This window comes from Sus scrofa, chromosome 10 (assembly GCF_054392235.1).
Source record: "Sus scrofa isolate SSC_HxYL_T2T_F1_AM1 chromosome 10, Sscrofa_HxYL_maternal_Yorkshire_Landrace_v2.0, whole genome shotgun sequence".
NCBI classification, from domain to species: Eukaryota; Metazoa; Chordata; class Mammalia; order Artiodactyla; family Suidae; genus Sus; species Sus scrofa.
The window spans coordinates 75746804-75770027 of NC_139392.1; the positions used below are offsets into that span (position 1 = coordinate 75746804).

Consider the following 23224-nt stretch of genomic DNA (forward strand, 5'->3'; position numbering starts at 1 on the left):
TGACTTGTTAATGGTTAAATACTCCACGTGGGAGCTGTTATGTGAGAGAAGATAGGCATTGGGGGAAAGGGAGTTTGATTTCATTTACAGAGGGAACTTGGGAAATAGAAACATATAATTAATTGGGTGCAGTGTTTTTATCAGCTCTTTGTATAACTGGAACTAAGAATATGAGAAGTAAGAATTTCATTTTGTTGAATAACTTTGAGCGTATCAGGTGTCGGCATGATCAGTTTAAAAGTCAACACGTGGAGTTCCCGTCATGGCTCAGTGGTTAACGAATCCGACGAGGAACCAGGAAGTTTTGGGTTTGATCCCTGGCCTTGCTCAGTGGGTCAAGGATCTGGCGTTGCCGTGAGCTGTGGTGTAGGTCAAAGACACGGCTTGGATCTGATGTTACTGTGGCTGTGGTGTAGGCCAGCGGCTACAGCTCCCATTAGACCCCTAGCCTGGGAATCTCCATATGCCATGGGTGCGGCCCTAGAAAAGGCAAAAAGACAAATAATAATAATAAAAGTCAACACGTGATTCTGAATACAAAGAAAATGTCAATAAAGAATGATTATTAATAAGTAATTGACAAATTATTGGGTGAATACTTACAAAAATACCAAGGTAATAATTTAATATTATTTATTCTGTATGTTTTGGGTGTTTTGAACTGGATATGTTAAGTGAGCTTGTAATCACAGTGCTGAGATTCTGTTGCAGGATTAAAATGGAGGGGAGGGAATGGACTAGTTGAGTTTACTTAATACACTGTTTTAAAAAGGGGGAAAAGATTGGCTGTTTTAATTTAGCAAATGATGCTATGGTTCAGTACTTCAAGTCTCTTACTAAAATTCACTGATTCAGAATAATTATGAGAAGCCATCTTTCTTAAGGGAAAAATGAGTTCCAGAAAATCTTAAATGTCTTTAAAACTATATTAAGAAAAAGTCTATGTGAGAAAAAAATTTATATCACTTAACATTCCACATATACTAGAAAATTACATATGATTTCAGAATTATAAAGGCAGAAGAATTCATAAACCAATAGTTTGGAAAGCTAGTAATTTTTTTGTTGCCTTTCCTTTCCACAATATCGAAAGCAAGTGGATATTTTGAATTCAATATAATCAATATAATTCAATATAATTCAATATAATCATAGAATTGCAAAACCGTTTTCTAAGTTTTAATTAATGAGTCTTTACTCACCTGTTTCCCCTTAAAAAAATTCCTATTGACTTTAAAGGTGTATATTTTTTTTAGAAAAATCTACGTATAGCCCCATGAATATCTGACTGAGATGGGTAGGATGAGATTTACCTGCCAGTGTATGTATATTTCGGTTTTTTTGTCTTTTTTTCTTTTTAGGTCGCATCCATGGCATATGTAAGTTCCCCGGCTGGGGGTCAAATCAGAGCTACAGCTGCCAGCTTACACCACAGCCACAGCACCTTGGGATCTGAGCCGAGTCTACAACCTACACCACAGCTCACTGCAACGCCACACTGGATCCTTAGTCCAGTGAGTGAGGCCAAGGATCGAACCTGCATCCTCATGGATCCTAGTCGGGTTAATTAACCTCTGAGCCATGAAGGGAACTCCTGTATATGTATTTTCATGTTAGATAGCTTGGGTGGTTAACTGGTAAAAATTTAGATAGATATCTTTCCTAAATACATGGGCAGAAACTCGACACCTCTAGTCTCATTGTCATTTTCGCCCAAAGGAAAAGTAAGATCAAGATGCCAGTGAATTAGGCACATGGTTGGCCACTTGTCCTACCTGAATATTATAGATGTAAGAATTAAGAATATTCGTAAAGATTGCTGGTTTTGCTATATTACTAATTGGCATTAATTTTAAAATTTAGGAAGGTGTTGGGTATAGTGCACTCACATGATATATCTACTCTTCTCTCCATAGTTGTGGCAATATATGATTATACAAAAGACAAGGATGATGAGCTCTCATTTATGGAGGGTGCCATCATCTACGTCATAAAGAAGAACGACGATGGCTGGTATGAAGGAGTCTGCAATCGAGTGACTGGTCTGTTCCCTGGGAACTATGTTGAATCAATCATGCACTATACCGATTAAATTTTTGCTTTTAAAAGTAGGTTCTTATTATCAGTCATACTGTGGGACTATTATGGTTAACAGAATTGTCTTAAAAGTTTTAAAATGTGCCCATATTTTCAGGACATGCTGTTCTATTGGTATAAAGGAATGTCTACCTATAAGCATAAATCTCTGAGGCAGTTTGTGTATTGCTAAACAGCAATCTATACAGGAGGCTGTCGTAACTGATTATGCTCATATACTTACTTACACATTGTTAACTCTATGACCAGCCTAAATATTCTGGGGGTGTGGGGTATAATATTTAACAAATCATGATTCAGATTGTGCCATTACATGTTTCAGTGCAGCATGGTTACTAACGCTCTGTCAGACTAATATTAAAATCAGAAAACTTAAATGCTGGTGCTGGTCATACTTTTTGTTTAGACTCTCTCATTCTTGAAATATACTGTTTGTTTAAAGCATGCATACAAATTTATGTATTGAAATATACTTTAAAAAATCCAAGATGCTTCCAATTTGTGTAATATTTACTTGGAGTACTCGTACTTAGGTCTCTTGAAATGAAGTGAGTCTCTAAGGTCTCCATGTGAAACAAAATAAACAAAAAAAGGGTTATCTGTAATGTTGTAATTTGTACCTAATTTTTTAAATGAGTGAATTTGCATTATAGATTTTTTCCATTCATAAATACATGAGTGAATCAAAGGTTTTTGTCCTTTCCTTCACTGGTTTGCTTTAAAAATTAATAAATAAAAGATGCTGATTTATTGTAAATTATGGTTCTATTTTCTCAATGTATTAACTTGGAAAAAAAATTTTAGCCTTATCTATCCCAACCTATCCCAATAGCAGTGGCTGAGTTTTGCAGATTTAAAACTGAGATGATTGTATACAAGTCACTCTACTGAATTCCCTTTTCTAAAGTAACTTCTTCAAAGCTACGAAAATGTGTCAAAGTGCACATTGTGTAGGTAAAATTCTTAAGGATTGTTCTCAGTCCCTCAGTTCTCCAGTGGACTGTTAAATACTGATTCAGTTAAAGGAAATTATCTTTTACATACTTTTTTTGTAGAAGTGGATGGATGGAATTGATTTTTGAATAGGCACTATTTAACTCATTACCTGGCACTAGCAACGTAATTTTTTTTTAGAAAAAGTAACTGGGGAAAAAATGTGGGCCATGTATTAAATCACTGAAGAGGGATATATCTGACCAACAGATATTGTCTTTGGGCATAAATGAAATGCAACACATGCACTTTGTGTGTCTCTTCTTAATTTAAAGGAGGGTTGGAGGGATGTTTTCTTATCCTGTGTATAATTCTGTATTGCCTAGGATATTACAGTAGAGCACTCAATTGTGGGTTTTGTGTATTGAGGATTTGTTTGAATTTCAAATTATAGTTATGTACTGGGCGTTACAGACTTACAACAGCATAGTAAGTGGTAAGACTAGTGCAAAACGTTTATTTCTGAAAATTAAAGACCATTATTGCCACCAAATCATTGTGACTGTTGCATATGCATTTTGCCTTTGTTAATTTTAAACATGATTTCAGTATCACTCACTAGTGATCACCTTTGTTTCGAGTGGACTGTTCTCTTAATTTTGTATATAACTTGTCTAAATTTTATGTACAGTCTTTTATAATAAACCATTCTCTATATGAAATTTTGAATACTGTAAAAGTCTAATGTGGATTGAAATGTAGACATCACAATTTTATGATCTTTACTCCTATGGTGAAACAAGATAAACCATTTGAATTTTAACATTGATTGTTTATTTGTGTAATGGCTTTCCATGTGGATATTAACTGTGTAAACAATACCACATAGAACCATCAAGATAAGTTACAGGACTAGATTGACAGAGTCAGATGGTTTAATTATATTTAAAAAGTTTTCTGAAAAACTTTGCTAATAAAAAAAATCCAATAAGGTGGAAATGATTTTTTAAAATGATTTTTGGTTATCCGCACATGAAGCAAAGTATATTCCACAAAATTCTTTAGGCACAGTCTGGTAAAATAGCTGCCAGAAATAACACAAAGAGTTGTCATTTATCTCTTGTGAGCACAATTTCCGAAAGTTGTATGAGGGCCTCTCTCTCTGGGGATGGTCGAAGTTTACTGATTTCTCTGATTGCTTCATGGCAGTACCGCTGGGCGAGGTAGGTTGTCTGCTGCACACCATCGCTCTGTGGGACACAGAACAGAGGCACGTCACCCACTGGGATCAGCTCTTAAATTCCTGCTACGATGAATTAAAACATACTTTTGGGATACGGTTAGTTAAGAGCCACACTGTTTCTAATGTTCTTTCTCTCACTCATAGAACCTCCTCTGCCTACTACTTTAGGGCCCTTTCCCAAACCAAAGCACACTTTTATTCTGTTATCATGCAAAGCAATGAACTCATTAATATCAAGTAATCATCGATTTCCTCTGATTTCTTCTTTCTCTTTTTACGGCAGCACACACAGCATATGGGGGTTCCCAGGCTAGGGGTCGAGTCAGAGCTACAGCTACTGGCCTACACCACAGCCACAGCAACGCTGGATCTGAGTCTTGTCTGTGATCTACACCACAGGTCACGGCAACACCGGATCCTTAACCCACTGAGTGAGGCCAGGGATCCAACCCGTTTCTAGTTGGATTCATTTGTGCTGTGCCACGAGGGGAATGCCCCCGAATCTCTGTTCAACTTGGTCTCAGTCTTTATTCAGTGAGCTTTAATCAACTATTTAGCAATCCTACTAAATAAATTCTAGTTGTCCATATTTAGGGAGGGAATTGGGACTAGGAGCCCTTTGGGTGAATAGGGAGCTAGAAATTTTAAGTCTTTGGAGAATTTGCCTGGAGAACATTCCTGTGGATATTTTCCTAAGTGCATTTCTGCCCAGGCTTGCTAGAATGTCACTGTTTTACTTAAGACCCACAATTAATTTCCCTTTTTTCAGTCCCACTTCTCATTTCAGCCTTCAGTAACACCATTGCTTCTGAAGCCAGAACTGCTCCCAGATATATCAACTTCTATATCTGCTACTGCCCCTCTCACACTGAGTTTTTAAATAGTGCAGCTAAACTGCCCTCTAAAAAGGTGGTTCCCATAGCAAATTATGGTGCTTGACCATATAGGGAGGTGAAAAATATATCCTTTGGAGGGGTTGTGCTTTGTGGAAACTTAAATCTGAATGGCAGTTATTTGAAATTCTTTCGATGATTTGACTGAAATAATCTCAAATCATAACTGCCTATTAAAAAATCGCTCATTCCATCTCATTCATGAGATCTCTTGGCTCCAAATGACTTTGGATTTGGTTTGGAAACTGCTCATTCTCAAAAGATAGTCCTCAAAACTGAAAATATGCAAAAAGATAGGAAAGTTCTGAGGATATGTGGCAATATATTCGAAATAAGTTTATAGCCCCTGAAGGTTAAAGTTTCATCTGTGTAGGCTGGTTTAAAATTCTTGTTTTAAAGTTGCTTCTTTCATTACACCTTTATAGCAGTTAAGTAGGATGGACTGGGAAAAACCAATTTTGAGTAGACTACTGTACCAGGCCCTCCATGGCCAGGCCAGGGGCTTGGACAGGAGGAGAGTCTCGTGACGGGAGGGCAGGGCTGCTGCTGTGATGGACAAGGGGGAGATGAGCTCCAAACCAACAGCCTTGACCCTGACTGACTGCACATGAGAATCCTGTGAAAGCTCCCCAAACAGTAGTGTCCCAGCCCTGCCCAAGATCAGAAGCTTTGGGAAGAATTCTAGAGGAAAAGTGAATTCGAAGTTTTTCCTTCTCTGGTTTTGTCAAATCAAGAACTGACTAAACTCAACCTTGTGTCTAAAATGTGTGATGTTAATTGCTGGTTTAAAGACGTGCCATGCTGTGTTTTTAGAAATGATCTTACCTGTAATACGTATTGTCGTGCTCTGTCCACGTCTCCTGGCAAACTGAACCGTCTCATTATCATAGCGTTCATTTCTGGAAACTGATCAGAAGGAGAGAAAATCAGTGCTCCTGAGAGAAATCAAATGTTCAAATACTAGTTTACAATAGTATTGAAAAAACACAAAGGCGACTGATTAAATGTTCTGATGGGGGAGGGGCGGTCAGTAACAGCCATTAAAGAAGTAGGACATCTGTTTCCACACCCAGGGACAAGCCAGGGCACAAGAGGCAGCTGTTGATCCAGGTTCATTCCGTCTTGATCCAGTGCTGAGTAAGGGAGAGAGAAGGAACAAAAGCACATCTTTTATAAACTCCTTATTGGAGTTCCTGCTGCGGTGCAGTGGGTTAAGGATCTGGTGTTGTCTATGAGGTGGTGTGGGTTTGGTCCCTGGCTGAGGAAGTGGGTTAAAAGAACCCAGTGTTGCTGCTGTACTGCAGTGGTCATAGCTATAGCTCAGATCCGACCCGTGGCCTGGGAACTTGCATATGCTGCAGTTGTAGCCATAAAAACAAACAAACAAAAAATTCCTTATTGGCTTCTCTTATGAATCTCAAACTTTTGTACGCACCAGAACTACCCGGGGCCCACTGGGCTTCTCTGAGTTTCTACTCAGTAGGAATGCGGCTGAGTGTGCACTTCTAACACGTTCCCAGATGATGATGGTTCTGCTGGTCTCTGATGAGGTTAGGCATAGGCTCTTGGTACTAAACTGAGTGACATCAGAAAGCTCTGAGGTCTCTGAGCAGAGGGAGTCGTGAGCAAAGCCCTGTGACGGCAGCTCATGGAGGTGAGGGCAGTGCTGCCTGAGTCGGGGGGAGGCTGCTGATGCACTTTCCCGGATCCGCTCCCAGGATTGTGATAATGTTGGCTTGGGGTTTGGACCCAGTATCAGGATTTTAAAAGCTCTTCAGGTACTTCTCATATGCAGCCAAGGCTGGGAAGCACTGCATTAGAAGAAATGGGTTGAGACAGCAGTCAGGTCACTGTAGTTAAGACCAGTGTTAAGCTGATGGCAATAAGAGGAACCCAGGAAACTGGTACAAGGTGCACTGAAGATCAAATCTACATCCTACCATACTAGCAACAGTTGAGGTGCACTGTGTCACCGTGAGCAGAGCCAGGAAGCCAGGACACCACATCACTTCATCGTCTCCATTTGCGCTTTAGTCCTGGTGCTGCTGCAGCTGAGCTCCTGAGCCTCCTGGTCCCTGCCTGCCCCTCCTCTGCACCGAGAAGGAGCTGAGCTACGTGATCAGAAATCCATTGGTTCTGAGAGTGCGTGGCTCCAGGAAATAAGAGGCAAGAGATGCTTGGTTCTGGCCATGGCAGTGCTCACAGCGGGTGCCAGCTTCTCCCTGGCAGGGAGCCTGAAGGATGAAATAAATTGTTGTCCTGTAACTGCTGCCATGGGATTAGTAATCCTAGATGAAAAAAACAGGCCACACGTAGACAAATTTCAATTAGATGATGGCAAAGGAGGAATTAGGAATGTTCCTTTCATAGCCAAGTATATTCTAAACATGTAAAGGCTGCTAATAACATGTTTATAAAGAGCCAGCAACTGATTAGTTCTTAAATGAAAACCAATAATTAGTTTTAGTTACTGGTTTTTCAAGAATAGAAATTTAGGAGTTCCCGTTGTGGCGCAGTGGAAACGAATCTGACTAGGAACCATGAGGTTGAGGGTTCGATCCCTGGCCTTGCTCAGTGGGTTAAGGATCTGGCGTTGCTATGAGCTGTGGTGTAGGTCGCAGACGTGGCTCGGATCTGGCGTTGCTGTGTGCTGAGAGCGTAGGCCAGTGGCTACAGCTCCGATTAGACCCCTAGCCTGGGAACCTCCATGTGTGGTGGGGTGTGGCCCTAAAAAGACAAAGAAAAAAAAAAAAATAGAAATTTGTTTCATTGAAAACAAATCAGGAAAGCTCAAATCAGTCACTTTTAAAAGCGTGAAAAGTCAAGTAGGCATTTGTCTTAGTTTCTTAGTAACATTTCAAACTTGGGATTTCTCAAGGGTCCTGGTATCCTCACAGCTGGTCTGATGCTCTTTGGGCATCTGGTAGAATTACCTTGTTTAGGGTAGCTGAGCTTTTTCTGCAGTACCCACAACTGTGGTAAACGTGCTGACTGGGTGGTTTCTCCGATTCCTTTTACTATAAAAAGCATTGAAAAAGCAAAGTTTGGAGGAAAAAAAAGGGGGGGGGGTTGCATTGAGTGTGGCTACATCCTTCCTTTGAAACACGCAGTGTGTGCAATTTTAATATGCAAATCTCAAACTCTTCCCCCTGGCACCCCCTCTTGGGATGCGAGAAGAATTGAGAAGCTTAGCAGGCAGGAGGAACATGGGCTTGCCTGCAGGGTTACTGAAAAAGAGAGTTCTTGTTGGCCTAGTTTCTGGTTTTAAGAGTAGGAAAATCACCAGCAGACAAATCAGATTCTGAGAAATCTGTCCGTAAGCTAACTACAGAGGCCACTGGGAAAATGTAGTGCGCGTGTTCCTCAAACCAAACCTGGGCGACTCTTAAAGCATCAACTAGTCATAACGATAGCAGAAGCCTGTGCAGCTGGTGCGGGGCTGGTGGTGGCGGTGCCAGCTGCAAGCAGGGCCGCAGGCTGACATTTAGGTCTGGTGACTGAGCCCATAAGGAGAAGAAGGAAAGAGCTTTTAGAGGGTATTGGAGAACTAATGTAATCTCACCAAAAAGAAAACACTCCCATCTGGTTTCTGCAGATCTTGAAATCTGACCTATTATTTTTTTTTATTTTTTATTTTTTTTTTAGGGCCGCATATGGAGGTTCCCAGGCTAGGGGTCGAATCAAGCTATAGTTGCTGGTCTACACCACAGCCACAGCAACACCAGATTCGAGCCTTGTCTGTGATCTACACCACAGCTCACAGCAACGCCAGATCCTTAACCCACTGAGCAAGGCCAGGGATTGAAACCGCATTCTCATGGATGCTAGTCAGATTCGTTTCCGCTGTGCTGAGATAGGAACTCCTGACCTATATTCTTGAAAGGTTTATTGTAACACGTTTTGGTTTTTATCAACACTGTGTACACATATACAGGGAGGTCATCTCTGGAACCCTCCAGAAATCCTGAAGCTTTTCTTAAATTCCCTCTATCAGCTGTTAACAAGAAATCCTTTCAGAGAGATGTCAACAATGGTTAATTCCAGAGACAGTTTCTATCAAGTTGCTGGGTCCCAGAAACTGCAACTTCCAGACAACGCAGCAGGCTAAATGAGAGGAAACGTGGTTTCCCCAGTCAAACTGTCCATGTTCATAAAGGGAAAAGTTCAAAGACTTAATCTGCAAACAAAACTCACTGACCTGTGGAAGGAGATTTGTCAGTTTACAACTACTCCAGTAAACGACACTTAAGGACCCACTGAGCAGCTCGCTCGCTGGGGGGGGAGCCCCTCGGGCACCGGCGCTGAGCCCTGTGCGCAGTGGCACCAATGCTGCAGTGGGCAGTGACGTGAATACTGGTCTTGGAAGACGCAGGGTGTTTGCCTGCCTGCTGTGCCTTCTACCAGATGGTTAATTTTGGCCAAGTTTGAGCACCACTCTCCCACCACGGTGCCTGCCACAAAGGGGAGTTGTGAGGTCAAAGGTAGCAAACAAAAGAATTCTTTGCAAACTATAAAAACTGTATTTTCATGAAGTAGAAATAGCGCACTCTCATGGGTTTTTGTTTGCTTTTTAACTTTTTGGCCGCACCTGTTGCACACGGAAGTTCCCAGGCCGGGGACTGAATCTGAGCTGCTGCCGCAGCAGTAAGATCCTTAACCCAGTGCTCTGGGCCAGGGGTCGAACTTGCACCACCATAGGGACTGACACCGGATACTTAACCTACTGCACTGCATGGGGAACTCCTCCCATGCTATTTTTGGAACTTGTTTTACCCCAGATCAACTTTAGCCCCACAAATCTTGACAAATTTCTGACCAAGGACCTAATTTTTGGCAGTAAAATCTGTAGTGGAGCCTATACACAATGTTTCCTTTGAACGCAACCTGCATGCATTTGACTGCATGCACGGGCCCCAAGACACATGCTTCGGAAAGAAGTCCTGTCCGGCGCCACCTCCCGCTGAGCCTCCATTTCCGTCCCTTTCTGAGGCTGCGTGTGCCTTTAACTGCTCTTGCTACTGCCTCTGGGCCGATGGGCAAGGCGCTGTCCGGGGAGGCTGAGTGTGCGCCCCGTGACGCTGGGATTTCCAGTGATGCACAACCTGTGGTTTGGAACACTAGACGCGGCTCTTTGTTCCTTTTCCTGACCCCCCCCCCCCCCCGCCCACAATTTTTTTTTTTTTTTTTTTTGTAATCCCTTGTAGACGACACACACGTCCATCCGTGCAAGGTCATTCTCCCCACTTCGCCCTTCCGTATCTGGAGGCAGAATCCTCCATACTCCTGAGCGTGGAGGGAAGCAAAGGAGGTTCTTGCAAAACATGTCCGTAGTGACACAGTCAGAAGAGGCGACCGTCCCCAGTCAGCTTCAGGCTGAAGTAGGACTCAGCCGTTAACGTGGTCTCACGCGGCTCGTGACAGCGACGCGCACCTGCTGAGGCGGCGGAGGGAGTGGACGGCGAGCTTCCTGAGGGAAAGCCTTGCTCCTCGGCCCGACCCGCCGGAGCCTCACTGAGCCGCCGGGTCGCGGTGCGCTCGGCAGCCAGCGCCTCGGCCACTGCCTCACGGTCCTGCGGCTCGTGAAGCCTCTGCTTTTTTGTGGGTTAAGGCTGAAAAGGAAAATGTCGCCCACTCATGCTTTACTGCACACAAGGGGAGGCTACAGACGTCTGTGGGACCGGGGCACAGCCTCAGGACTCCTCTTGCGTTCGGGGTGGCGAGGCCCTGCTGGTGGGAGGAAGGAGCCCTCGCAGCGCCTTCAGGTCTCCCCGCCGCCTCCACCTTCTGAGAGGCTGCCCGGAGCCCGGTCCCCAGGACAGACGCTTCCGCGACGTGACGGAGGCGCTCCGGCACCGTTCCCGGCTCCCAGCCGACCGCCTCCACCGACGTGTGGCCCAAAGTATGGGGCTCTGCCCCCAAGCGCCAGCCTCCCGAGGTCCGCGTTTACGGCTCCGCTGGGCGGCGGCGAAAGACCAGCTTTCCGTTCTTGCATCAGAAACTGATCAAAAGCAAGGTCACTGGCTTCGATACACAATACTGAAATGATGTCACTGAGGTCTATGAAAGATATGGTTTCTCTACTGTAGATTTTGAGAAGGAAATGAGGCAAAATCTCCGAAAGACTAAGTTACTAAAATTTTAGACCAAAGAGTTATTTTTTAAATTCATGGTATGGTGATGGTCATCCTATTACTTTGAGAAATAATAATGACACACTACTACGATGAAAACCTATTAAAAAGATGGCCTCACAGCAGCTAATGTCCCACTTCCTTCAGAGAGCATTTGGCCCAGCCAGAAGCGATGCGGCCAGGGGCCAGGGCAGGCTCTGGAAACGTCTGTCTTGCCAGTCAGTAAAGCATCTTGAAAGCTTCCTCAGCGTTTCATCCGTACTGAGGAGAGCATGAAGGCAGCTTTCCTTACTACCTTAACCGACGGAGAAAGGAGGAACTCTGTGGTTCCTCTAAATGCCTGACATTTTGAGGCAATGGCCATGGTTCTCTAAGAGCAGCAGGCAGTCCTACTAAACTTCCAGAACTGGAGAATTCCTCAGGATTTCTTCTGCCTGGAGGCCCTTCCTGTGCCTTCTGAAGGGGTGTGGAGGCATGGCCTGAGTCCAGTCCCACAGTCATTCACCCCGTCATGCCCAGAGTGCATGCGAAGAGTCACGATGCTCCCTTAAATGAAGACAGCGCTCACCTTACACAGGATCTCCATGGACCTTACCTCAGCCAGTGCTCACGAGGACCCTGGGAGGAAGGCTGCCATCTCAACGTCACAGATAAGGAGACAGAGTGGAGGCGACATGACTGGCCCAGCTGCCCCAGCCCTCGAGCCCAGATCTTGCAAACACTTTCCCATCTAACCTTCCCCAGAGGGCACTGGTCCTGCAGTGTCCAGGGAGTTCATAAAACCTACCTGCTGACAAGCGAATAAGACAGGGCCTGTGGCTAAGCCGAGCTTCAGGTCGGCCGAGGTCGGTTTGCCCATCTGGTCAGAACACGAGGTGAAGTCCAGGACGTCGTCTATGAGCTGGTGAGAGGGGGAAAGGGCTGTCACCAGCACCACCACGCCCGCGTCCCTGCCACCCGGCCCACCGTACCAACGGGCCACACTCTGACAAAGCAGCTGACCAACCTGGAAGGCGATCCCCACGTTCTTCCCGTATTGATAGGCGATCTCATGTACCGCGGGGTCAGGGCAGCCGAGGACAGAGACCTGCAACAGAGGACACGCACATTAGCCACCAGCAGGCAGGGCGGGGCAGCCGTGCGTGGAAGGGGTCACACACCCTCTCTTAGAAAAGAGGAGGTGAGGCTGGACTGCTTGCAATCAGGAGAGGCTACTGTCAGGAGACCAAACACATGCAGAGCACCTATAAGTGGTTTATTTTATTATTTTTTTATTTTTCTAGGGCCACACCCGCGGCATATGGAGGGTCCCAGGTTAGGGGTCGAATCGGCGCTGTAGCCGACAGCCCACACCACAGCCACAGCCACGCGGGATCCTAGCCGCGTCTGCAACCTACACCGCAGCTCACGGCAGCGCTGGATCCTTAACCCACTGAGCGAGGCCAGGGATCGTGAGTGAGGCCAGGGACTGAACCCACAACCTCACAGTTCCTAGTCGGATTCATTGACCACTGAGCCACAACGGGCACTCCTAAATGTTTTTAATGAAAGGATTTCAGCCCGAGACTTAAACTTGAAGAAAACTCTCCTTTCCCCCCTTCTTTCACAGGGTAGGCCATCCTGCCCACCACTTAGGAAAACCCAAGATACCACGAGACCAGTCCGGCCAGTCAGCCTTTGTGACATGCAAATAAAATAGACTCCAGTGTTTGATGTGCTGACTCGCAGCACTCAGCAAACCTGGCCCAACCGCTGGTGTCATTTATTTTTATTTTTCTATTGACTTATCCTTAGAGATAGAGAGCTAATCTCATCTCTATGTAGGAATACTTTTCCATTTGTAGTCCTTTCTTAGGATAAGTTTTGGTGATTTCACTTAATTCTGAAATGCAGTTATTTCTTGAAGTGTCGGAAATAGCCTCAAGCCTCAGCCTTCAAGACAGATCCTGCTCTTTCATTAACAAAGGATCGTCCTGGGTCCTCCTGTTTCCATATTTTTCTCACAAGAAGTCCTGTAGCTGCATGAAAACTTTCCCTTCATTTTCAGTGAGGGGGAAATAGTACTTAGAAGTCTTGGGAAATTCCAAAAAGCCCAGCTGGCCCTGGAGCCCAGCACCTTTCACGCTCAGCCGCTTCCGAGAACAAAGGCGGTAAAAGCCACAATGGGGTGGGGGGTGGGGGTAGCCCCCCCTCCAGGCTTGGACGGTCCCAGACAGAGCCAGAGCCCCACGGAGCTCTTCCGGCCCTTCTCTGAGGGTCAGTCCCCAGCTCTGTGGCCCCTGCTTTCCTCAGCATCGGGGTGGTACAGGGGCTGCGCTTATGCCCCTGACGGTGGCCACGGGACCCTCGTGTGTAACTGAGTCTGTGCTTTCGTTTCCTCATCTGTAAAACACAGGATGCGAAACCCTTTTGGCAGGGGGCTCCGTGAGGGGTGCACGAGATGCTGCCGGCGGCTCCCGCATTGTCCAGCTGGTCCTCTGTGCCGCTGCCGCCGGCCTCTAACAGCCCTCGGCCTCCTCCGTGGTACGGGACCGGCGCCAGGGCCTCACTGAGGCCAGAGCACATAACCCACTCTGCCCTGGGAAGGTTTCTGAGGACTTCGTGAAGCCTGAGACTCTGTAAAGTTTGGCTACAGGTCCTTGGTGAAAACGCACACTTCCTATAAGGTCAGGTGGCCACTTACTTGAGTGAACAATAAATTCAACTGCTTTCAACAGCAAAGACCTTACCCCTAGCATCAGGGACCCACCGGCTATAGGCAGGGATTCTACTCTTCAGGTAAAGAATCCACGAGACCGCACGGGAGACAATGCAGGAATTTTGAAAGAAGCCAAGAGATACATCAACTTGGCTGCGTGAGTGAGAGTGTGGTCAGGTCTGGGCAGCCTGGGATCCCCTGAGTTCAGAACACAATGACACCCCTTTCTCGGCAGAAATAACTCATAAAGAAACTCTGCAGAGAGGGTAAGGCTGTTTTCTCAACACAAAGCAGCACAGAAATACAAACTTCCTCCCTGAGAAGTCACAGATGTTTAAAAATGCCATTCTACTTCTGAATTCAGTGAATTAAAAGTTATGGACGTTGCTGTGGCTCTGGCGTAGGCCGGTGGCTACAGCTCCGATTCGACCCCTAGCCTGGGAACCTCCATATGCCGCGGGAGTGGCCCAAGAAATAGCAACAACAACAGCAACAACAAAAAGACAAAAAAAATAAATAAAAAAAAAATAATAAAAAAAAAATAAAAGTTATGGAGTACATATGATGAGTACTTTGCATTCTCTTAGTTAAGTCCCACATCCCGCAAATATTTCTTTTGTGGTTGATGATGGTAAAAGCTAACAATCACTGGCACCCACTCTGCTGGCTGCTCTTCTGATTCCTGACATTTTAACTCCCTCGGAAGGTGAGACCTAAGAGGCCCCAGGCCTTACCGGATGAGGAGATGGTGGGACCAGAACTGAGCCCTGGTGGCCTGCCTCCAGAGACTATTCTCAGTGACTCTGCTGCGGTGCTTCTATCGGGCATCAAAGTGGAGGCTCAGAGGTCAAGTCCGTGCCCCAGGAAACATAAAGCCACAGGGTCGGCCTGCCGCCTGCTGTAGCCCACATGTGCCAACATGGAAGGGAGCCACTTCTTAACGGGTAGTTCTGTCCCCCAGGCTGTGAAGGGACACTTCTGCTCAGCTCTCCCTCCTGCAGCATCCGGAGTGCACCCCCCCACCCGCTGCCAAACCAGAGAGTCCTGGTCCCCCACCCCAGGGATGGACTGTCCGGATCCATCCCACCCAACTAGGAAAATCAGAAGCAGTGCAGCCCCAAACCAAAAAGGAGGCGTGCTGACGGGGACCAAGGCTTCTCATCCGGAGTATCAAACACCTCGCATCCTTCTAGAGGTGGGCGGAGAACAAGGAGTGATTAAGTACAAGAAAGCAGAGCTCAGCTAACCATTCTGTTGGAAGCAGGCCCACAGCCAGACCGTGTGGTACAAATATGCATCTTTTGGGAAGTTCCACACCTCTCATCAGAGTCTTGTGAGGCAAGCCTGATCTGCCAAAAGATCAGAAAGTACTGTCTGCACATGTGGGGGCACAGCTCTTGATATTTATCAAGCATCTCTATCTAAAGAGTGTGTTCACACCACTGTAACTTGAGTTAATAAATATACTGTAGTCTTACACATTAAAAATAGTGGAGATTATTGGAACTCCACCATTACATAAAAAATATCAAAACATGTTGTCAGAAACCAACGGAAAACACTGGGAGAAAACATTTTCAACATAATATCACAAATCGAATGTTAATATGCTTTATATATAAAGAGCTCTTTGACACCGAGGGGGAAAACGACCAACCCATTGGCTGGAGAACCAGGCCAAAGACATGAATGGACAATTCACAAAAATTAAAGACATAAAAATGGCCCTTAGGCAGCTAAAAAGGAGTTCGACTTCACTCAGAAAAGAGATCTGCAGTAACACTTCTCATCTATCGGACTGCCAAATATGAAAATCTACTGCCACGTTCAGTCAGTGTGGCCATGGGGAAGAGGGTCGGCTCAAAAACTGCTGGTGGAACTGCAGTTAGAGCCCTCAGGGAGATTCTAACAAAACCAAATATACAGTTACCTTGAAACAGACCCTGAAGGTACACCTCTAAAAACACAAACATTTGCACAAGGTCAGTCACTGTTGTGTTATTTGTAGTGGTAAACTATCAGCAATCAGGACGACTGCGTATTGGAGGAGCTGAGTAAACCACAGCCTGGCCACACCAAGGGACGGGGTACAGCTGTTTAGAAAACAAGAATGATTCAAAGTTCCTGCTGTGGTGCAACAGGGCTGGTGGCATCTCTGCAGTACCAAGACACAGGTTTGATCCCTGGCCTGGGAACTCCATATACCTTAGGGCGGCCAAAAAAGACTTAAAAAAAAAATGAGGAAGATTCTACCAATCAGCATTAATGATATCCATAATAGACTGTGAATCAAAGAAAGCAAGTGCAGGAGCAAAATAAATAGTACAGAATAATCTGCTTTTTGCTATAAGAAAAAAGGGGAAACAACATACATACATCTGCTCATTTGTGCAAAAAGCAACAGAGGAAGGAGGAACCAGATACTGAGGAGACTGGTGACTTACAGGGAGGGTGGAAAGGATGGGGGTGGAGATGGGGGGAGAGGGACGAGAGGGCAGTTACCTACTTGCAACTTCTGACTTCAGGAGCGGTGTCAGTGTTTCATGTGTTAGAAACAATACCCTCAAGACCAAAACACAAAATCAGTAAGAATGGAAGGGAATCCCTAAAATGAAATTAAAAAGAACCTAACTATATTTCAAATAATAAAACAACCACAATGAGACAGGGAGAAAGGTAACTGTTTTTTGGGTTTTTTTTTTTAGCTTTTTAGGGCCACACCCGTGTGGCACATGGAGGTTCCCAGGCTAGAGGTCCAAATGGAGCTACAGCTGCTGGCCTACACCACAGCCACAGCAACGCCAGATCCTTAACCCACTAGGTGAGGCCAGGGATTGAACCCGCAACCTCATGGTTCCTAGTTGGATTTGTTTCCACTGCGCCATGACAGGAACTCCCAGATCTTGTTTCTAAATACTATTTTCCACCAAAAGGAAGCAGGGCTCACTGGAGAAATGATGGATCCCCTGCACTGGGAAACATTGAGCCTGAAACATTTCCTGCCAGAATTAAGGAAGTGCTGAAAGAATGACAGGGACAGAGAGAAAGGACTCAAGAGTCCCATTGGCCAGACATGGGACAACTGAGCATTAAAATTACAATAAAGATTATACTCCATAGACTAAAATAAGAACCCAAGAATCCATATAGATAAGATCTTCCTTAAAACACCAACTCTGTTGTAGAAGTGATGTGCACAAGAAATGATGGAATTCAACTGTCATTTGGCAAGTGTCTCAGGAAAGAATGATAAATAGATGAGTCAGAGAATGATAAATAGGTGAGTTAGAGAATGATAAATTAACGATCCAGCAGTGCCGTAAGCTGTGGTGTAAGTTGCAGACATGGCCCGGATCTGGTGTTGCTGTGGCTGTGGTGTAGGCTGGCAGCTGTAGCACCAATTCGACCCTTAGCCCAGGAACCTCCATATGCCACGGGTGTGGCCCTAAAAAAGGAGGAAAAAAAAAAAAAGAGAGAGACAGAGATAGAACCTGAAATAAACATTGCAACTCTCATTTAAAAATAAATAAGTAAATATTTTAATGTAAACTAAATGTGACGGATGGATAAAGATGTGGTATATATCTACAATGGAATATTACTTAGCCATAAAAAAAGGAATGAAGTAATGTCACTTGTAGCAACATGAATGGACCTACAGATTATCATGCTAAGTGAAATGAGTCAGAGAGGGAAAGACAAATATGTAACTTATATGTGGAATCTATGATATGACACAAATAAACCTATCTACCAAGCAGAAATAGCCTCATGGACTTCAAAAACAAATTTATCGTTATCAAAGGGGAAAAGGGGAGAAGAGATAAATTAGAAGTTTGGAATTAACATATATACACTACTATATTTAAAATAGTTAATCAACAAGGACCTAATGTATAGCACAGGAAACTCTACTCAGTGTTCTGTAATAACCTAGATGGGAAAAGAATCTGAAAAAGAATAGATGTATGTATACGTGTAATCACTCTGCTCTACACCTGAAATTAACACAATATGATGATTCAACTATACACCAATACAAAATAAAAATAAAGCAAAACATTTTTTTCAATGGATTAAATGTTCTGAATAAGACACAGCATGGCAGATTGGATAAAAAATAAAAACCTACAACATGCTGCCTATGAGAGACTCAATTCAGGGTGAAAGACAGACAGACTCAAAGTGAGGGGATGTAAAAAGGTGTGTCATACAAATGGAAATGACAAGAAGGAAGGGACAGCAATAGCCTTATCAGACAAAACAGACATTAAAACAAAGCCTAGAGTTGAGAGACAAGATGGTGGAGTAGAAGAACTTGAGCTCACCTCCTCTCATGAAAAGAACAAAATTACAACTAAATGCTGAGCAACCATCAACAAAATGGACTGGAAGCTACTCAAAAAGATATCCTACACCCAAAGGCAAGAAGTCACATCAAGATGGTAGTAGGGGGAGTTCCCATGGTGGCGCAGTGGTTAACGAATCCAACTAGGAACGATAAGGTTGTGGGTTCAATCCCTGGCCTTGCTCAGTGGGTTAAGGATCCAGTGTTGCCATGAGCTGTGGTGTAGGTCACAGACAGGCTAGGATCCCACGTCGCTGTGGCTGTGGCGTAGGCTGGTGGCTACAGCTCCAATTAGACCCCTAGCCTGGGAACCTCCATATGCCATGGGAAGAAGCCCTAGAAAAGGCAAAAAGACAAAAAAAAAAAAAAAAAAAAAAAGATGGTAGTAGGGGAGCTCCTGTCATGGAGCAGCGGAAATGAATCAGACTAGGAACCATGAGGTTGTGGGTTCAACCCCTGGCCTTGCTCAGTAGGTTAATGATCTGGTGTTGCTGTCGTGTAGGTCACAGATGTGGCTCGGATCTGGCCTTGCTGTGGCTGTGGCATAGACCAGCAGCTGTAGCTTCAATTAGACCCCTAGCCTGGGAACCTCTGTATGCCACAGGTGCAGCCCTAAAAAGAAAAAAGAAAAACAAAAGAAACATGGTAGCAGGGACACTTTTGTGATACAAGCAATCCTCTATTTGCCAGGTGGGCAACTCAGAAACCAAAAAATAACTGTATCACAGGAGAGTTTCAAACCCCATGACAGGTTTCCTAGCCTGGGAGTCTAGGTATTGGGAGGAGCCCCTGAAATATCTGGCATTGAATGGCAGTGGGGCTTGAGCTCAGGAGTCCACAAAGGGTGTGCTAGGTCCCAGGGAATAATCAACAATGCGCACTAGTCTCTCCCATGAGGAAGGCTGCCACAAACCCCTGTATCAACTTCACCCACAAGAGGGCAGACATCAGAAACAATGTTTCTGGGAATGTAAACTGGTACACTGTTGATGGAAATGGAAATCGGTATAGTGACTATGAAGAACAGTATGGAGGTTCCTCAAAAAACTGAACTTAAAACTACCATATGATCCAGCAATCCCACTCCTGGGCATATATCCAGAGAAAACCGTAATTTGAAAAAATACATGCACCTGGTATGTTCACAGCAGCAATATTCACAATTGCCAAGACATGGCAGCAACTTAAATGTTCAGAGGAATGGAATAAGATGGTACATGTGAACAATGGAATATCACTCAGCCATAAAAAAGAATGAAATAATGCCATTTGCAGCAACATGGATAGATCTAGAAATTATCATACTAAGTGAAGTTGGACAGTTAAAGACAAATATCATATGAAATCACTCATATGAGGAATGTTTAAAAAGGATACAAATGAACTTATTTGCAGAACAGAAACACACTCACAGACTTTGAAAACAAACTTACATTACCCAAGGGGAAAGGTGAGGGGTGGAGGGATAGACTAGGGGTTTGGGATTGGCATATGCACACTGTAGTATATGGAATTACTAGCCAATGGGAACCTGCTGTATAGCACAGGGGATTTTACCCAATATTCTGTGATAATCTATATAGAAAAAGAATTTGAAAGAGAATGGATGTATGTACATGTATATCTGAATTACTATGTTGCACAGCAGAAATGATCACAACATTGTCATCCAATTATACTTCAACAAAACTTTATAGGAGTTCTCATCATGGCACAGTGGAAATGAACCTGACTAGGAACTATGAGGTTTCGGGTTCAATCCCTGGCCCTGTTCAGTGGGTTAAGGATCCAGCGTTGCCATGAGCTGTGGTGTAGGTCAAAGATGTGGCTTGGATCTGACATTGCTGTGGCTGTGGTGTAGGCCCACGGCTTTAACTCCAATTAGACCCCTAGCCTGGGAGCCTCTATATGCTGTGGGTGTGGCCCTAAAAAAACAAAAGACCAAAAATAAATAAATAAATAAATAAATAAAACTTTACAAAATGAAGAAAAACAACAACAAAAAAACAAAGTCCATAAAGACAAAGACATTATATAATGGTAAAGGGATCACTACAAGAGGATGTTACAATTGCTAACATATATGCATCTTACATAGGAGCACCTACATATATAAAACAAATACTAACAGACACAGATCTTCTGGACAGAAAATCAATAATGCAGCAGAGGTTCTAAACAACCCAATAGACCAGTTGGACTTAATTGTTATCTAAAGGACACTATATCCAAAAAAAAAAAAAAACAACATACCAGAATATACATTCTTTTCAAGCAGGCATGGAACATTCTCTAGGACAGACCTCATATTAGGAAACAAAACAAATTTAAAAGGCTAAAAATTATTTTAAGCATCTTTTCTGACCACAATGATATAAAACTAGAAATTGATTATAGAAAGAAAAATGGGGGAAAAAATGAACATGAAGAGAAAACATGCTACTAAAAATCAATGAGTCAATGGTGAAATCAAAGCACAAACCAGAAAATACCTGATACAAACAACAGTGAAATCAGAACCTTACAAAATGTATAAGATCCAGCAAAAGCTGAATAAGAGGGAAGTTCAGAGCAATACAGGCTTTCCTCAAGAGATAAAAAACCTCAAATAACCTATCACCTAAAAGAATTATAAAAAATAAACAAATCACAAAGCCTCTAGTGAGGCTCACCAAGAGGAAAAGAGAGGACCCAAATCGACAAAATAAGAAATGAAAGAAGAGGAGTAAAAACTGTCATCACAGAAATACAAAAAAAAAATATGTAAGACTACTATAAACAGTTATATGCCAATGAATTGGATAACCCAGAAGAAACAGGCAAGTTTCTAGAAACATCCAGCCTACCAAAAGTTGATCAAGAAGAAACAGATAATCTGAACACTTCTGATCACTAAAAGTGAATTAGAAACAGAAAACAAAACTCCCTGAAGTTCCGTGGTAGTCTAGTGGTTAGGACTTGGTGCTTTCACTGCTGTGGCCTGAGTTTAATCCCTGGTCTGGGAATTGAGATCCCACATCAAGTCACTGCATACTGCGGCCAAAAAACCAAAAAATTCCCTGCAAACGAAAGTCTAGCACTAGGTGACTTCACTGGGAAATTCTACCAAATACACAAAAAGAACTTACACCTGTTCTTCTCAAACTATTCCACAACACTAAGGGGAGGGAACACTCCCAAAATCACTCTTTAAAGACACCATCACCCTGACACCAAAACCAGATAAAAACAGTGTACAAAAAGAAAATTGCAGCCCAATAATTTTGATGAATACAGATGCAAAAACATTCAACAAAACATTAATAAACCAAATTCAAAAATACATTAAAAATATCACACATGCACCTGCCCTGTACCAGCACTTCTCCTTCTGTTTCAGGGCCTCTTGGTGCAGGCATTCGTTGTTGTGGACCTTCAGGCTCTTCACCTTGTATAGCAGTGGAATCCTTGTACTACATGCATTGCTGGCATCAGTATATCCAGAGGTAACCAACCAACTGTATCGGGAGCACATTCTTGCTCACAGAGAGACAGGACCTGGAGAGGAGGGATGCTAACCAATGGAAGAGCAGAATGAATGATGCAGAGTAACGAATTAGTGACTAGGAAGATAGAATAATGGAAATCACCATCAGGACAGCAGACAAAAGCTAAATGAAAAAAATGAAAGCAATATAAGAGATCTATGATAAAGTGGGCCAATCTATGCATAATAGAGATTCCAGAAGAAAAAGAAAAGGGGATTGAAATATATTCAAATAAATTATGGCTGAAAACTTCTCAGAGGGCCCCAAACAAGTTGAACCCAAACAGGCCCATACCAAGAATAAAAATGGCAAAAGTTAGGATTCTAAAGGCAGCAAGAGAAAAACAAAGCATTAATTATAAGGGAACCCCCATAAGGCTCTCAGCTGATTTCTCTACAGAAACATTACAGGGCAGAAGAGAATGGCAAGATAAATTCAAAGTTCTAAAAGAGAAAAATTTGCAGCCTAGAATACTCTACCCAGCAAGAACATCATTTAAAATAGGAGAAATAAAGAATTTCTCCAACAAGCAAAAACTAAGAGTACAGCAATACTAAACCCATTCTAAAAGAATACCGAAAGGGCTCCTCTAAATAAAAAGAAGAAGAAATAAGATGGAGGATATCACAACTGGAAAGCAATCACTTGAATAAGCCAGTATATAGATCTAAAAGGAAAAAAATAAAAACCTATTGTAAAAGTGATGATAAACCCAAGAACAGCAAAAAGACAAACACAAAGATGTTAAAAAATGACTTCAAAATCATAAAATGTGCAGAAGGAAAGTAAGAAAATCTCAACTCTTTTTTTTTTTTTTTTTGAATGTGTTTGAGCCTATATGACTATCAGGCTAAAGCAAGCAGATATAGGAAGCAAATATACCTGAAAAACAAGGCAACCACATATCAAAACCAAACACTATATCCACAAAAACTAAAAAGAGGACACAAGCATAAAATAAATCATCCAACCTAAAAAAGAAAGGAACAAATGAGAAACGTAGAATCAACTGGAAAATAAGGTTTAAAATAGCAATAAATATATATTTATCAATAATTACCTTAAATGTCAATGGACTAAATGCTACAAACAAAAGACACAGAGTGATAAACTGGATAAAAAAGAGCCTACAATATGCTGTCTATAAGAGACTCACCTTAGGGCAAAAGACAAATATAAACTGAAAGTGAGGCGATAAGAAGATATTTCCTGTGGATGGAAAAGACAGGAAAGCAGGAGCTGCAATACTCATATTCAGATGAAATAGACTTTAAAATGAAGGCCAGGAGTTCCCGTCGTGGCGCAGTGGTTAATGAATCCGACTAGGAACCATGAGGTTGCGGGTTCGGTCCCT

At 43.4% G+C, this 23224-nt stretch overlaps 3 protein-coding genes across 22 annotated transcripts in view; 2 read left to right on the forward strand and 1 right to left on the reverse strand.

The window, feature by feature from the left end:
* Positions 1-4024, forward strand: part of ABI1 (abl interactor 1) — a 128815-nt gene extending 124791 nt beyond the window's left edge. For 8 of the 15 annotated variants that reach the window (NM_001444355.1, NM_001444356.1, NM_001444359.1 and 5 more), the window contains 1 exon segment: positions 1917-4024. In NM_001444355.1, the coding sequence (NP_001431284.1) occupies positions 1917-2092 (176 nt within the window). In that variant the 3' untranslated portion in view covers positions 2093-4024. 15 annotated transcript variants of the gene reach the window in all.
* The window catches only part of PDSS1 (decaprenyl diphosphate synthase subunit 1), a 51044-nt gene continuing 31347 nt past the window's right edge, over positions 3528-23224 (reverse strand). For 5 of the 6 annotated variants that reach the window (XM_005668142.4, XM_084980409.1, XM_084980406.1 and 2 more), the window contains 4 exons: positions 12304-12384; positions 12085-12198; positions 5992-6072; positions 3842-4280 (listed from right to left, as the gene is read on the reverse strand). In XM_005668142.4, coding sequence (XP_005668199.3) covers positions 4140-4280; positions 5992-6072; positions 12085-12198; positions 12304-12384 — 417 coding nt within the window. In that variant the 3' untranslated portion in view covers positions 3842-4139. Of the gene's footprint in view, positions 4281-5991; positions 6073-12084; positions 12199-12303; positions 12385-23224 lie in introns of all 6 variants that reach the window. The other variant, XR_014818014.1, reaches the window with a different exon arrangement.
* On the forward strand, positions 10337-14553 carry LOC146399528 (uncharacterized). The gene is made up of 2 exons (XM_084980430.1): positions 10337-12611; positions 14468-14553. Exon 1 carries the CDS (start codon positions 10801-10803, stop codon positions 11209-11211), a length of 411 nt encoding a protein of 136 aa, XP_084836556.1. The 5' UTR covers positions 10337-10800; the 3' UTR covers positions 11212-12611; positions 14468-14553.

Excerpts from the sequence above, each read along its gene's own strand:
- LOC146399528 (XM_084980430.1), top strand. The coding sequence starts at position 10,801 with ATGCTTTACTGCACACAAGGGGAGGCTACAGACGTCTGTGGGACCGGG.